The 17,636-nt window shown below is 41.7% G+C and overlaps 1 protein-coding gene across 1 annotated transcript; it reads right to left on the bottom strand.

Moving 5' to 3' along the window:
• Positions 1–1,484: 1,484 nt before the first annotated feature.
• LOC119738705 (pre-rRNA-processing protein TSR2 homolog) lies at positions 1,485–15,707 on the bottom strand. The gene is made up of 6 exons (XM_038213641.1): positions 15,593–15,707; positions 12,414–12,504; positions 10,308–10,399; positions 7,912–8,043; positions 5,057–5,189; positions 1,485–2,188 (listed from the first exon to the last, which is right to left on the bottom strand). The coding sequence occupies exons 1-6, from the start codon at positions 15,671–15,673 to the stop codon at positions 2,124–2,126; spliced, it is 594 nt and encodes a 197-aa protein (XP_038069569.1). The 5' UTR covers positions 15,674–15,707; the 3' UTR covers positions 1,485–2,123.
• Positions 15,708–17,636: the final 1,929 nt, after the last annotated feature.

The following is a 17,636-nucleotide window of genomic DNA, read 5'->3' as shown; positions in this document are numbered from 1 at the left end:
ATGGTATAGTCACTTACACAGGAAGTACTTACGTGTATTAGTCGTGGGATTAATATCCAGATTTTTGAACATTTGAGATTTGAAGGTTTGCATGGTGGAAAGATACTAAGACAGATAAGTTTGCGGTAGCACCATGTGAATAAATCTCTTTTTGTGAGCATGTGTGGTTCTGAAAAGAACCGGAGGGACTCAACGTTACAAACAGTATGCTCTGCATCAGACAAGCCATCGAGAGAAGCCATCGAGAAAAGCCATCGAGATCATCAAGCATAACACCGTTACCCAAGACATCGGTTTCTACATCAGCGACATCTGGCGCCCCATCCTCAAGTCCAAGTCCAATGGGTCTCCTATACCCTAGCATAACTTAGGTTCAGTTCTCGCCTATGGGTCACCTATACCCTGAGCTCCTTCCCCTTTGCCCCCTCACTGTGTACTGACACGCTCCAGTGATCATCCAGCATCCTTCAGTCAACTTGCATCCTTCCCAGCTTCACCGGTTTCGAGCTTCACCAGTTTGCATCCTTCTCACGCCTCACCGCACCCATCCTTATAACATCGCATCATCGTTTGAATCCCTCATTCTCCTGACGACGGGCAGAGCATACTGTTCAAAACGTTGAGTCCCTCTGGTTCTTTTCAGAACCACACATACTGACAAAAAGAGATTTTGAACATTTGTTTTGAATTCAACTATTTGGCTTGGATTAAAAAAAACGGATATCTGAAGAAACTTAAAACAACTGGAACATCCCCCAATGGTCTTTGTGTTGTAACTGCATTCACTTGCTATTGGTCTTCTTGGTCTATGAATAGCCTGCCCATTTGACTTACCAAAGAGAACATCCATTTTTTTTTCAACATTACAGCTCTGGAGTGTTTTTGTGTGTGCAAAGACCTTGTGGTCACTGAATCTCACAACCCATACCCAGTCATTGTGGAGGGCATTTCATGTGGCACCTCACTCATCACTTTTTGTTGGCATGACTATGAGCTTGGAAGAGAACTTCCAATGAAATCAGATCACTGTTAATATATTCGGTTTGAAAAATATTAGGATAACCGGATTTTGAAATTTCTGATTTCTGCCACCACTATTCACAATCCTAATCAAAATTGTCCAACCCCATAGAATACACCATGTGGACTGGTTTGATTCTTTCAGTGCCAAAGTCGTAAATGTACGAGGTATATTTGTTAGTTCGAAATTGCCAACCTCATATATGTACGAGGTAATGTTCGTACTTAAAATCACCAAACCTCGTACATGTACGAGGTAGAGTAAGCATGTTGTCACAAGGGGGCACTCTCGCTCTTTCTAATAATATCATTTTCATTCAGGTACGACCTGTATTTATTTGTTTCATTCGAGTTCTTGCGAGAGGGCGCAGCACTGACACTCGTATTTTCTGCAAAAATTGCAGAATTCCCCTGTGTGCAGGACAGTGTTTCAGGGTGTATCACTATGTATGTGACTACTATTAACTTTCCAATATATCAAGCATATACCAGAGAGCAACAACAACAAATTTAGTGAGTAAAACTTTTTTACTTTTTTTTTTACAGAATTTTGAACAATAAAAAAAAAACGCTCGAAGTTGGGCACTATAGGGTTAAACTTTTCAAATTTTGCGGGCACTGAAAGAGTTCATCAGTTACAGAGAAAGTAATTATCTGTCATTTTCCTCCCACGCTTAACACTGATATTTATTTCCTCAGGTGGCTGTGTGGTACATACAGTGTACATGTAAATGCACTCTCCCTTGATGTATGATGTACAATACTTCATTCTTCCTATAATTACGGTTTGCGGTCTTATGCTCTATTTCACTCGTGACCTAGATCTATGTTTGACTTCGGTCAGCTTTCCATCAAACATTACCAATGCATCACGTTCACGGCAGTTACATCTACACAGCTTTATGCTCGCTCACCGTGGATAGAAGTCCAACCACGGAAAATTACCATCAATCTATGGAAGGCTTTTTTTTTCGAAGATGCCCATGCCAGTGACACGTACTTTTAAATATAAATACTGCGTAAAGTACTGATATTCACGAACTGCATGTCCATATTCAGTAATTTTATTTTACAAAAAAAAAAATCTAATCATGTAGTTGGTGTCATTTTTTCTTGGTTTTTCTTACTACCGTCCATCCGTCGTCCTCAGTTTGAGCTGGTGGAGTTTCTGGGGGAAAAAAGCAAAACAATTACAAGTTACAGAAATAAGATTTTAAACTTTGCATGGTGGTAGTGTATAGAACCAGGAAGTGTAGTGCAAACGAATGGAGTATGCATGCGTGTTGGTTCACGGGCTGAATCACACGCTAAGGCCAAAAAAATATATATTTCTGCTTCCGATTACATGCCTATCAAATATTGGGTCGGTCGGTCGGTCGGACTTTTTTTTTTTTTGCTAATTTTTTTATGCAGATTGAATGGGGTATTCAATTTTATGCGAAGTGTTAGCCTGAACTATTTCCATTGCACTACACAAAATTTCCAAAGCTATACACAAAATGGAACATTCAGGCCGTTCGCATCATATGCACAACGCTAGTCAAGACGGGAAGCTGGCCAAAACTCAGAAGTGTGTGATGCACTGTGCATGTGTGGCCCGCGGCCGACAGACCTCGTTTTACGGTCGAAAATTTCGGGAAACACGCTGCATGTATCACTCCAAATACAAGTAGTGCGATCTCTAAATGAACTCTTGAACACGGAAAATACATACAGACAAGATAGATCAATTCTGTGAAATAACGTGGAAAAATGTTCTTTCCCCATCGGTGTTTTCATGGCATTTTTACGATGTCGAATCCGACCAGTTGACAGTGCACGTGCCTGCAATGCATAGCCATGCTAGCGCTATCGATCGCATAGCCATGACAGACTGGTTACCGCACTTTCATCATGTCTTCTAAAAAAATTTTTTTGGAATTGCCGATAAAACTTCTAGGGTCGCAACCTAAAAATAGGGTCGGTCGGAAAACCGGAAGCAGAAGTATTATTTTGTTTGCCCTAATGTCTTTTACACACATTTTGTGCGCGTGATGTATTCACTTTGGTGCTCTATACTAGTGAGGTTTGTGGTAACAACATGTGGAATAATCTCTTCCCAGAAGAAGTGTGGTTCTGAAAAGAGTTTCACAACCAACCCGTTCTTTTCAGAACCCCACCTCTGCTCAAAAGAGATTATATTCCTATTGGTGTCACCGCAGACCTCAGTAGTAAGTTGCACAATTGAAATTTCCCAACAATATGCAATTGGTCATATTTTTGACTTGTTTGGAGTACCATAGTGGCATCTTGTTGAAAAGGGGATTCCACGAAGAAAAAAAAAAGAAATGCACAAATGCACTATCCATTAAAGGGAAGATATAACATTTGAAAGCATCAAAAAACGAAATGATCAAATTATCACGAAATACCTTACTGGATTGTATTAAGAAATGACAGTCTAAAGCATCCTGTAAAATCGTGTCTCCTGGTGTGCTGACATTTTCAAGAAAATTTGTATTTTTCCAACGCTCGTCGGCCGACCAGCGTTGAAAAAAAACTGGCTTTTTTTCAAAAACTGCTCCGAATTTTTCAAAACAGTTGTTCCGCAGTTTTTTTGCGGCACCTGATTACACACCTGTGAAGGGGTACAAGCCTGCCAGACTCTCTGACCTTACAATTCCCCAAAGTCTACAAATTGCTCTGTTTCATCTTAAGTGGGGTCAGGGAACCAGACTACAAAAACATGATTGGCTTTCTTGGTTTTTCCAGCATCTACAAGCCCAAAACGTGAAACAAATATTTGCTATAACATACTAATCCTCCAAATCAATTCATTTCTAAACATTGCAGCAAAGGCAAATGTTGTACATGTACATTCCATTTAAACTAAAATCAATTCTGAAACCAAAATTTGAAATACTTTTTTAAAAAATAACACTGTATGAATTGCTATTGGGAAGCATTAATAATGGCAGAAGTAATGTGCCTCTAGGGGGCGCTGTCCAAACATGTTAGGTAGTATATCAATGCTCATATCCAATTTGATGCGCACTCCCCTGCAGTTCCGTAGTGTTGAGTTTATTTAAGCTTGAAAAGAATGCTTACAACATTTTGACATCTTTCTTAATAGGGCTGGGGGGGGGGTGCCCCCGGCACACCCACACTGGGTTCGGGCCTGGGCCAAATTTCACGGCGCTGCTAAGCACAAAAATTTGCTTAGCACAAAAAAAAGTCTGGCTAAAAGCAGGTTACCAGCCAAAACTCCATGTGATTTTCATGCTAAGCAAACAACAGTTGAATACTAATCATGAGCAATATACATCACTTGGAGTTTTGGCTGGTAACCTGCTTTTATATAAAACCAGACGTTTCTTGTGCTAAGCAAATTGTTGTGCTTAGCAGTGCCGTTTAATTGGCCTTTGGTGCATGACCTCACAAGACAATATAATCTGATGACCTATCCAGGGAGCTAACCGTAACTGTTCTCAAGCGAAACCTCTCTATTACTTTACAGCATTGTATAATCTTACCCCAACCTCGTCCCCAGGGTGTCGAGCAGTACGCGCCCACCACTACCTGCTCTCTCACCCTGGTATTGGATCATTTGCATGTGCAAGATTTTTGAACACGTATGCAAATGAGGAACAGTCTGGTGCCTGGATATGCGTTACACATTAGCGTTTGTTTTTGTATGCGGTGTCTGGGGTAAAAACAGAGTCAGTTCGTAGCAGCGCGAGCACGGCGTGAGTTACGAAAACACGATTTTTGAAATCAAACAGTTACGATCTTATCGAGACAACATGCAGTATCATATTTCATATTAATATGAGCAACTTGGAAAGGAAATTAGTATTTTCGAGAAGGCGTGGACGAATGATCGCGAAAACACGTACTGCACGTTGTGAATATATAGCACCAAGTACACGATAAAAATCAATTACTAGCCAATTGTGGTATCCAATCAGGATACAGGAAGAAAGTTTCCTATCCAGGGTTTACTATTGGAAACGCGGTTGGAAATAAAGTAAGCACTGGGGACGAGGTTGAATCTTACCCGTACTACTGGGCTGTTCTTCGCTGTGTTCTGGATACCCATTCAGCGTTGGTTCCCTGCCACCACTGGTCCCCACGTCCATGTTGCCCATCATTTCTTGCAGCATAGGGGGAACATCACCGTCCTCCGAGTCCTAATTTGACAGTGAAATTACGACAAACACCACTATTCACTGATAAAAATATTTGTGACTCTAGCTGCCCAATAATTTTGAAACAGTCAAAAGAATTCTCAAAATTTTTAACAAGTCATAGGCCTGTACTACCAGAAAACTTGGGTATGGGTCAATCTATAAATTTAGGGTCAAAAGTGTAACATTTTCCTGTCCAAGTTACCTTGGTACTTTGTAATTTGCCATTCAAGTGTCATTAAGAATGACTTAAAATGATTTTTGTATTTGACAGGTAGGTAATTTGCTATTCATAATCACTTTTTTCTGACGCACTTATCATCATATGCACACAATTCCTTAGCCCTGGCCTCCGAGGGTATTTTTGGCTAGAAACCCTGCTAAACGCAGCCAGCAACATGCAACAAATGTCAAAATGACAAGCTTGCTCAGTGAAGCAAGATCCATCATGCAGCTCAAAAATCTCCAGGCTAAAGTACATCAGAGGCTGTGCTCAGCAACTGCATGCAGCAGGATATATAACTGTGGCATTGTTCAATGGGACTAGCTCTTGTCGTTTCAGAATAAGCCATTCATGAGGTGTTCTGGCAAAATGAGACAGAAGTGGGCAGGGTTTGAAATGAGGGTTTGCAGGTATTAGGAAAGAGAATAAAATCTCCTTACAATACTGTTCAATCTGACATTCTGTTCACAAGTTGTGGCTGTTTAGAGTGTGCATTTATTGACATGTCAAAAGTTAAAATACTGAAAAAAAGGCCTTTAAAGTTTCAAGTTGGGTATTCGTAAAACTGAGAGATGCCAATTGTTTTCTCCTTAAAAACACTTTGATTCCACAATTTTATACTATTTCTTTGAATTAAGTGTAGCAGACATATCCCAAGATTACAAATATGAAGAAATCTGAAAATCGAAAAAGAAAACAGCATGTTTCTCCGCTACGGTCTGTGCCCAGTTCTGTCTCATTTTGCCAGATGGCCTCACATTCATGCACTGGTGTTGATGGCTCAATGTAGCAAGGCCCCACACATGATGCACTGTGTTGCGTCGGGCAGAGCAGAGCCATGGAACTGCACCCGATTTCACAAAACTCATCGTATCGTAACTTACGATGCATTGCAGCGCTGCGACGCATCGTATCCCTACGATGCGTCGCAGCTGCGACGCGTCCTGCGATCCATTTCACAAAACACGTCGTACGTGCGACGCGTCGTATGTGTATTTATAGCACAACTCGGCGACTGTATTATGTCTTTAGTCAGCGTACAGTAAATAGTCGTCTGATATTCAACAAAGAGTCGACGGATCTCCGCTCAAAATTTGTTAAAACGTAGGACAAAATGGCGGCCGTGTGATGCAATTTTAAAGGAAAACAAGCTCTCAGTGGACAGTGTAGCTACTTTGAAATTTGAACTGCAATATTCCAGGCTAATTCATAACTATTCAATGAATTTTCTATTTACACTTTACACACATTGACTTGGTGTTATAATCTTGTTTATGTAATGTTTATGGCACAAAACTGGCTAAGAAACGGACTCTTCTTATTTTGCAATGACCACTAGACACGTCGTAGCTTGTGACGTGTTTTAAGTCGTTGTCAAGGAACTTACGAAGCGTTCAACACATCGTAACTTTCGTGAAATGGATTATACGACGCGCCCCGAGTTGCGACGTGTTACACGTCGTAACTCGAGTTGCGACGCGTCGTAGCGCTTCGTGAAATCGGGTGCTAGACCTACTTTTTTCCATGGTGGGTATGAAACACGCCGTAGGCTGGAGCTGCTTATGTTGGTTGGTTGATGGGTGGGTGGTTTGGTTGGTGGACAGTCGGCCATATATTGTATTCATGCAACTGGAGTATTACAGCTTTGCTTCCGAAGGTCGGTTTTGATAACACTGATGCGCATACGTCTAATTTGCATATTAGATCACGCCCCATTCGTTTTTGTTTTCTGTACTCTCGAGGTACCGGTACGGCCCGGGTGCGCGCTGACGGTGCCGTAAGCTGTCTTCACACATTACCCGGCCGGCGATATTTTTTTTTACACAACTATCTGGGGTACTTTATGCGCTTTCCTATGGGGCTTGGTTTTTATAACCAGGCTTGAGTGGAGGCTACTATTTTTCAACTTGGTACGGATTTCGGACTTTAGTTCCCTTTTTAAAAAAATCCTCCAGAGCCTCAGATCAGGAAAAGAAAAAGGAAATTGCTGCTATACAAGTAGTATCCGACTGAAAAATAACGTTTTTAAGATTCATCTTAAAATTGTTGAAAAAAGAGCAAAATCTTTGTTAGCAGAGCAAGGATTCGAACTTGAGACCTCCGATCATTAGCCAGCATGCCTAACCACTAGGCAACGGCGGTGCTCGAGTAATCCCTGCAATTCTTAAATTATATACTTTCACACATGTGGAGAGAGTATATGCGCGCGCGCGATGGTAAAAGGTTACAGGATTGTAGGGCGCCGCTACGCGGCGCTCTACAATCCTATAACCGTGATTCAAGTCGCCTGAAAAATGGGTACCCCAGATAGTTGTGTAAATAAAATATTCGCAGCCGCAGGTACTTTTTGCTTTAATATCAACTGACGCTTAGCAAATTTGTGTCCTCAGCAATTTGTCCTGCCTGACAGCTCCGTGAGAGTTGCAACAAATAGTCTGAATCCTTGTGAAGTAGCCTGGATGACAGACTGTTTAGGACTTTGAAGTATCATTCAATACATACCTCCGTGTCTTGACCGACTGCGGCCTGACAGGAGCCCAGGCTAGCCTTAGGCATCTCCTGAATCCTCTGTAAGACCGCTGCATGCCTGCCCGCCTTGCAGAGGTCAAAATTACCGCATATGGTTTGGGAAATCTACAAGCAAGCAAACAAAAAAGTGGGGAATTAACAAGTCTTTGAGGAATCCATTAAAACCCTAGTGCTCCTCAATTCTTCAAAATCATCCAGGCGGTTTTGGAGGATTTTGAAGGATTGAGACTCAATGGCAAAAAAGTGTCGGTTAATTTTGGAGGCTGTACTCTGAATTGTTTAAGTGTAGCCATGTATAATTGAGCCCCGCATTATGCTCAATATCATCCACACTGCTTCTGAATGTCGCCGGCACTGCCTCAACATATTGACAGTGATTGTTGGAAGCTTTTGAAGGATTGAGGCAACGGTCAACCCTCCACTGAAGAAATTTAAGAAATAAAGAATGATTTCGGAGGATTGAGGCCGAATCCAATTTTTACTGGGTGGCAATTGGAGGATTTTGCAGGATGGCTCCTAGCCAAGAGGGCCTAGGGTGCTAGGGTTAAACAATACTGCACTGAGGCGGTTTTGGGGCAGAACAGGGAGTATTGGGCTGGGTGGTTTTCGGAGGTATAGGGACTACAATGTAATAAGTTAATATAAATGGCATCTCTGGCAACAACCATGCCCAATTTGTTTGGTTGGTTAGGTTTTCTTTGTTCAAGTAAACGGGCCGTTTCATAAGTCCGACGCCTCATAGGTCCGACGCCTCATAAGTCCGAAATTTCGGACTTGTGAGGCGTCGGACTTATGAGGCATAAAATGTATTTATTCCGCCTCATAGGTCCAATGCCTCATAAGTCCGACGTTGGAAAAACGAGGCGTTTCATTTGTCGGACTTACGAGGCGTCGGAGCTATGAGGCGTCGGAGCTATGAGGCGTCGGACTTATGAGGCGTCGGGCCTATGAGGCGTCGGACTTATGGGTCTTTATTTGGTTAGGGGATGCGATTTTGTCGGACTTATGAGGCGTCGGACCTATGAGGCGTCGGACTTATGAGCGGACCCCAAGTAAACCACAAAGGGAAACTCTGAGAGATGCCAAATTGCTATTTCCCGGGTTTGCAGCATTGCTTAATGTTGCTAGCATCGTGAACTTGGGGGTGATTCCTGGCTATGCCTGCATGGCATATACGGGTTTACGGCTTCTGACTAGCTACCCTTGAACAAACACACTGACAAAATGGGGAACCGCCAACTTAAGGCTGGATAGCTCAGTTGGTAGAGCAACGTAACGGCAATCCAGAGGTCGCAGGTTCAAACCCTGTTCAAGTCAATTTCTTTTTTGATCCATTCATAAGATGGAATTTTGCGTCACAGTGAAATAAATCAAATTAGGTTTTGCCCTTCACCGACGTTTAAACACTGTATACTCAGTGTGTTACCTCCCGAGTGAAAGTTGGTGAAGGGCAAAACCCAATTTGATTTATATCACCCCGACGCAAAATTCCATCTTATGAATAGTTAATGCGGTACCCGTTGCTATGTACATTTGATTCGAACCAGCCAACCGATCCCATTAGCTCGGTGGTCGAGTGGTAAGACGTCTGCACTAGAAAGCAGGAGGTCCTGGGTTCGAGTCCCACCCAAGTGATTTTTTTCCAACTTTCACTCGGGAGGTAACACACTGAGTATACAGTGTTTAAACGTCGGTGAAGGGCAAAACCTAAGTTGATTTTTTGATCCAGTTTAATTTCTTTTTTCATTGAAGCACGACAGTGCTTTGCAAGCAGTGTTTTGGCGAGTCAAGTCTGGTCACAAGACCATTCACAAGTCTGATCACACATTACCAGGGACGAACAACAAATAAGGAATACCTTTGTCAAAGCTCATTTGAATAGATTGTGTCTTGACTTGGGACTGCATGACTTGTGATGGACTTTTGAGGACTTGTGAGGATTTGTGAAGGACGCCTAAAAAAATCACGGTTTGCAAATAAGAGATCTCCTTCACTTAACCCTGACCCTGCCAGACGCAACATACAGTGCACCAGGTGGAAAAGAACTGGTCCCGTAGTTACGGTGTTTGATTCATGTACGAAGGTGCGTGGGTTCGAACCCAGCAAGAAACATGGTGTTTGTGCCCTTGGGCAAGACACTTAACTACAATTGCCTCTCTCCACCCAGGAGTATAAATGGGTACCTGTGAGGGTCGAGGACCGATTGAGCGCTGATATCGGCTGCCGCGTGGTCCCAGGGCCTGATGAACGGGGTAATAATTGTAAGCGCTTTGAGATCGTTGACACGATGGAAAGCGCTATATAAGCACAATTATTATTAATTATTATTATTATCTCCTAGTTGGAACGATTAACACAATTTTATTTACCACAGTCAAGCTGCCGTCCTCAGCCCTGGTGTCAAATTCGTTGTCCATGATTTCAGCGACGAAATCTTCCAGCTCCTCTGGTTCAATGCCATCTGTCAATGGGGAGGAATACATAGTTCAACATAACAAACTCTTTTAAAGGGAATATACATCATTGGCTTTTGCTGTAATTTTCAGAAATGAACTATTTGAGGGGTTAGTATCATAGATCAAATATTGTTACACTGACATGTTTGAAGTTTTGTGTTCGAAAATGCTGGAAAAACCAAGAAAAACAAAAATGTTCAAGTAGTCTGGTTCCCTGACTCCACTAAATATAAAATGGATCAATTTACAGATGCTGGAAAATTGTAAGGTAAGGGAACCAGTCTAGCTGGCCTGCATCCGTTCATGAACATGTAACCAATACCAAACAAAATTTCGACTGAAAAAAAAATGGCAAATTTGGAGCAGTAGTTGAAAAATAGTTAGGTTTTTCCAACGGTGGTCGGCCGACCACTGTTGGAATTTTTTACAAAAATACCATTTTCTTGAAAATGACTTCACACCAGGTGCCATAATTTTATAGGATGCTTTAAACTGTCATTTTCCAACATCCTAGTAAGGTATTTCGTAAAAATTTGGCAGTTTTATTTTTCGATGTTTGCAAATGATGTATATTCCCTTTAACTATTGCTAAAACCTTGGAACTCTGACGAACAACTTTCTGTTCCCAAAGCAAATTCTAAGAAGCAAGCATCTAGTCTCTTCCCGCACACTGCCTCACTATGAAATTCCTTACGTCAATATGTACCTTTCTACTGGAAGCAGTTTTTTTCTTTTTCTTAGAATTCCTTTTCTATCCCTGTGGATTCCCCACCTTGAGTGGCCCTTAAGGGCCTTGTGACGGACTACTCTCATAAAAAAAATTAAATTGTTAAAAAAATTAGTCTATAGTGATTTATTTTAAATTTTCTAAATCCAACAAAAACCCAGGCCATAGCCAAAAAAGCGCCAACATTGTTCTGTAGATTGGGCCAGCCAACGTACGGTGAGCCTCACTACCACTGTTGGATAAAGAGGCCTGAATATTGCGTTTTGAAACAAAGACTGTTTCAAAACAAATATGTTATTGCTTTTCCACTTAAAAGCGTTAGAGCATTGTTTTTGTTCCGATTTTTTTTTTTTTTTTTTTTCTTCCCTTTTCTTTTTGTTCTAACCCAAATCCCATAGACTTTGTACACGGTTTATTAACCACGCCACTTTTGACCTAAAACAAACTCGTATTCAGATGAAACTCACAATATATAATAAACCCATAGTGAATTTGTGTCCCGAAGAGTGACGTCATGATTATGTCATCATGGGTCACGTGACGTCATCTTAAACATGCAAACTTTAAGACCCTATATCTAAAGAACTGTAAGACCGATTGGGTTGAAACTCCGTATGTAGGTTGACCGAAATGTGTTATAGGTAAAAATTGAGGTGACGTCATCATGACGTCATCGTGTGATTTTTATGTATTAACCCTAACCGCCCTGAATCCTCCAAAATCCTTTTTGCAAATTGGAGGAATTTGCAGGATTGACAAGGCCTGAAGAGTAACGTCATGATTACGTCATCATGGGTCATGTGACGTCATCTTAAACATGCAAACTTTAAGACCCTATATCTAAAGAACTGTAAGTCCGATTGGGTTGAAACTCCGTATGTAGGTTGACCGAAATGTGTTTTAGGTAAAAATTGAGGTGACGTCATCATGACGTCATCGTGTGATTTTTATGTATTAACCCTAACCGCCCTGAATCCTCCAAAATCCTTTTTGCAAATTGGAGGAATTTGCAGGATTGACAAGGCCTGAAGAGTGACGTCATGATTACGTCATCATGGGTCACGTGACGTCATCTTAAACATGCAAAACCCTAAGACCCTATATCTAAAGAACTGTAAGTCCGATTGGGTTGAAACTCCGTATGTAGGTTGACCGAAATGTGTTTTAGGTAAAAATTGAGGTGACGTCATCATGACGTCATCGTGTGATTTTTATGTATTAATGTATTCCTCGATGTGTCATTTCATAACAAATTTTGCATCAGAATTTCTTCTGGAAATGTCCTATCATACCATTTTCTTGGAACCAGGTGTATACAGCATCCACCAGCCACAGTGCCTTTTCCCTGCCATGGATTCCTCCATAACCGTGACTCACTGCTAGCTGTTGAATCAACAGAAGATTTAAAATGAATTCCTCTTGACATAAATACATAGCATATGGCACTGTTCTGAGTAGGCCTACTGTACATTTCAAATTATATGATTCTTAAAAAGATACTTCATTTTTTCTTCACAATAACACATTATCAGTTAAGACTTGGTCTACACATGCAACCAGCCAAGTAACATAAATTCATAAAAAAACTTTTAAAAATCTGTGGAAAAAATGTTGCAACCTGACGCAACTTTTTTTTTATACATCATCTCAATAATAATAATAGTGGGTATTTATAAAGCGCACGTATCCACCAGGACTGGTGCTCAAGGCCAGGGGTGTGAGTGACCACTGATAAAAATAGCTGAAAACAGCTGGAAAATGTGTAAAAAAGCTGAACGTTGGAAATCTCCTATACTTTTGTGCACAGCAAGTGAGGGAAAAAAGTTGAAATCATTATAACAAAAAAAGCTGAAATCAGCTTTAAAGCTGAGATTTCACACCCCTGGGGCCATGGCTGCATCATTATTACCCCTGCTTATTGGGCACATGAAACATTCCAAATACCATCTCAGCTCCCTGGGGAGTATACAGCTCAATGCAGCCTGTTAGGCGCAAGGAAGCTACATGTAAATCAACCACAATAACCATCTCTACCCACACAGGTACCCATTTACTCCTGGGTGGAGAGAAGCAATGAGTGACAAAGTGCCTTGCCCGAGGGCACATTCACCATGATGACCCCGGGTAGGACTCGAACCCACGACCTGCAATGAAGGTCAGGCATTACAAAAATGATGACATGAATCTGCTGGGACTGAGAAATATTTCCAATTTTGTTGGGAAAGACTTAGAAAATTGTCTTGACTCTCCATAGATTTTGTACGCAACCACCTGAAGTGGCGTCAGGTTGCAACATGTTTTCCAATTTTTGTTTTCCTTACAAATAAGCCATTAACGGTTAGACGTACTTTATACACATGCATGCAAGTGCAACCAGCCATGTAACATCAATTCTTAAAAAAAAATCTTCAAGCTGCTACTAGTGCATAAAAATGTGCAAAATTACTACTAACGTTTTTTTTACTCACCATTCAGCTAATTAATGCCCACACAACACATACATCGGAAAAAATTCCGTACTCGGACGTCACTTTTTTCAATTAATTTTTCTAGCGCCAAAGTTACATCTTTTATGGTTATTCCTCCACTTTCCCTCCTCTACTCTCACCCTCTCCTTTCCTTAATTTCTATTTATTAATCAGTCAGTTACTTCATCGGGATTCGAACCTCTGACGCTTGCTTGATACACGAGACTCTTAACCGCTAGGCCGCGCACGATCGCTGTTGCAATAATCAATCTTTGGACGTATTTGAAGTATCCATTGAAATAAACTAAATATTCATGAGAAAATAAATATTCATAATGACGTATTGCACTATCATTGGCAGGCTCATGCGACGTCATGGTTGTTGATGTCACGTGTATAACGTACCGCTGTCTTTCAGCCACTACAATAAGTTTTGACCGGCTGCTTCAAGTTAGTTCTGCACGACGTATGCATCCAAAATGTGCTCTAAAAACACATTTTGAGTAAAAATTTTTTCACCTTAACACAGCTTCCTGGATTTCTCTTGGTTCAAAGGACAAGGTGAGGTGACAATTAATATGTTTGGCAGCAGATAAATTGACGTCCGAGTATGGAACTTTTCCCCATACATCAAAATGATAAAGGTGCAAGCATGTCATCTGCGAAATTTGAGACCTTAAATCCAATTTTAAGGCAAGTTTCTGGCAGTTCAAAAACCATCCATGTCAATCTCCATGCTCTGGAAATGGGCGTGTGATTCCCAATGTATTCTGGGTAGGTGTAGGAAGAGCCTTGCAGCTTACTTGTTTTTTAATTGATAGCCAAATGAACACAGCGCCCTCTGTTAAAAAATGAAACATTCTACATTCACTCAGATCAACAAGAGGGCGCTGCTTTATCTACAAGATGAAAATGTTCTAGCTAGGGAGTTTTTTTGCACAATGCATTGCAGTACACATCAACGTGATGTCTCACGTTTGGATTTCGATAACTCTCTGCAAAATTAGAATTAAAAGCTGAATTTTTGGTGATGCAATGCTCACAACAGCAACTTTGCGAGGCAGAAATTTCGGGGATTATTGAGGAAACTGTAGTGAGTAAGAAGCTTGCAAATTTGATTCACACTGGTTTTATTATGCAGCACAAACTTTTGCATGATATGGATACCTTAAGTTTTGGGACTCTCATACACAGTATTGAGAGTCCCAAATTTTCGGACTACTACTTTGCTAGACTAGTGCTAAGGCTGATGGAAACTTGATGAAATATGTTGCAGCCACATAAACTAATGCTTATTCAACATGTTCAACGGCTATACCAAATTACAAAATAACATTGCGAATCTATGAAGTTTTATATTCCCACAGCACTTGAAGTGCGTCAGTGGCTCAATAGGTTAGGTATGTGTTTTGGGTGTCAAGGATGCTGGGTTGAAATCGGAGTAACTGCGGAATACTCCGCCACTCGGAAATACACCCCTAAAATCATCTGGCTACGCGGTTGGAATCGCTGGAAAAGAAACAATTCAAGTCCGAACCAATTGTTGCCAGCTACGCGGACACTAGGGCCCACATTACGGCGATCATGTGGTGCAGGGCCCTTGTTTTGTTTTAATCAAATAAGACTAGTAAGAGTCAAAAATATTTTTTTATTGCTCAAAAATCACCTTTACAATCAAAAGCAGACTTTTCTCAATTCTTATGACACCCGTTTTGCAATTTCGAACAGTTTCTTACTCTTAGAGTAGAAATTACGATTTTCCTGCGCGGTTTGTGCCTTGCGATTCAGCGCGCCGTGCGTGCTCATCACGGTACATCGCACGGTGTTTCGCCATCTTTTATATTTTCGGGTTGCGTGTTGTCGCCGCGCTGTCATCGACATCGTCATTTTAAGAACTGATTCACTGGACCTAGACTTCGAAAATAACCCCAAAAAAGAAAGTTCGTCGGAACAATATATTCTTTCCTATACAATGGCGAAGCACCGTGAAGGTAATGTATCACCTGAAGTACAGTCCATCCGTCAAAAATGCTCGATATACTTCGGTGAAAAATTCCGAGAGGTGTTTCACTGGAGGCCGCCATCTTGCCGGTTTGCCATGTGGTCGCAAGGGCGCCACCAAGCAAGCGAAACGGGAAGCAGGGTGACAGTTTGAGCCGATTTTCGGCTAACTTTGACAGAATTTTTGTTAAAAAAATAATGAGTTTGACAGAAAATTTGACATAATGGATTTTTTTGGCAGATTTCTGGCAGAATTGTGCAAAAATGGTTATTTGACAGAAAAACAGCAAATTTGGACAAAAAAGTGTACATTTGTTTAAAAAAGCTTTTAATCCTTTTCAAACAAACCCTTGCATAATGGGACAGGTTGGCTGGTTTAGGTGCTGACGTTCACTGGGAAACGGACTTCGTCGTGGCTGGATCCGCGTTTTGCCCAAAATTTACCGATAATTTCACATCTTTATGTGACTAGATTGTTTATTATGTAATTTGAATCTTAATTAAGGCAATACCACCAATCTGCATGTGATTTTAAGTGTTTATAGTGTATTTCAAGTAATTCTTGGGAACTTGGCAGATTTTTGATAAATCTGACAGATTTTTGATGTGCAATTAGCAGAATTTGGCTCTGACCTAACGGTCATCCTGAGGGGAAGAGAGGAAGTTGTAAAACCGCGACAAATCGGTGTAGTAACCGGCAAAACATGCATGCAATTTTGCATGCGATTTGTGTGTCTCCTTTCGAATTTTCCCAGTGAGATTCAAGATGCTCTACTCGTGCGATTTTCGAGGTTAAAACCGAAAACGGATATATATGTATTAATTTTTTTGGTTAGTTTTACGATTTTCTAAAATTATTTACTTTCGAATGCGTATATCAAACGAATCCGCCCACAGAGTTTTTAGGCGCACTTTGTAAATTTCGAATTATTTTCAGGTTGATTATCAGCGGCCCCGGTGTGCTTCACTATCTGCCTGTTAAAGTCCACATCCTCTCCCGACCGACCGCTGCCAAGTGAGAATCCGAGGGAATGTTTGTGGTGACTTGCACGTTGGACACAAACAAATTTAAAAATCCCTTAAGTTCCCCGAATAAAGTCACTCAAAAACACTCATTACTGCACTGAGATCTAAGTGCTTCATCCTTTGGGTTAGGCGTTGTCGTCTCATCATCCATCCCCGGCCCCCTTGAAAATATAATGCCTTGCCACGCCCGTTAGCGGTTGACAGTTGTTATGACTCGAGTCAATGACTCGACTCAGTCGAGTCCGACTCGAGTCACAACTTTTGGTGACTCGACTCGACGGCAGTCCCTATGGGTAAAATGACACCGAAACGACTCGACTCGAGTCACTGCGAGCAAATCGACTCGACTCCACTCGATTGAGTCCCTCATCAAAAGACCCGACTCAACTCGGGGAAGGCTAATAAGACTCGAGTCCCAAAAATAAAAGCTAAACTTTGCAAGTAGTAGGGCCTAGGCCTATTTGGAATGACTTACGGTGCAAAATTCATGTTCACGTCACTTTGCGAACTAGTATATATAGCAGCGCGCCGCTTGTCTTGCATAAACATACACCTGATGCCCCCCCCCCCCTGCACGGTCTGCTTCCAGCAGGAGCGATCCTCGGCAATGTCCTCCCAGACCTGCACATTTATCTCTGCAGCAACCCTGCAGGTCTCTCTTGCAGACATCTCTGTAGCGAGGGCGGGGTCGGCCTGTGTGGGACGGGAGCCAATTTCCAGCTGTCCGGGGAGGAGATCATTTGGGATACGCCCCTTTTCCATCCTCCGGACATAGCCAAGCCATCTGACGTCGCTGGCTAGCTTAGGATTGACTGCATGCTGGTTGAGTTTGCCCGTGCCAATATAGACGTTTGGGACGCGATCCTGCCGGGTGCACACCGGTAGATAGGCCTAAACCCATCCGCCGAGCTCATATTCTATATTAGAGAGTTCTGAGAGCCATAACATTGGGGTATTGAAGAGATATGGCAATGAACCTCTGGCCCGGACTTGGGGCTTCCAATTCTGAGCATTTTAGAA

Source organism: Patiria miniata, unplaced genomic scaffold (assembly GCF_015706575.1).
Source record: "Patiria miniata isolate m_02_andy unplaced genomic scaffold, ASM1570657v1 HiC_scaffold_3, whole genome shotgun sequence".
NCBI lineage: Eukaryota > Metazoa > Echinodermata > Asteroidea > Valvatida > Asterinidae > Patiria > Patiria miniata.
Note: the sequence above shows the minus strand (reverse complement) of the source record. Positions and strands in the feature narration are given on the sequence as shown.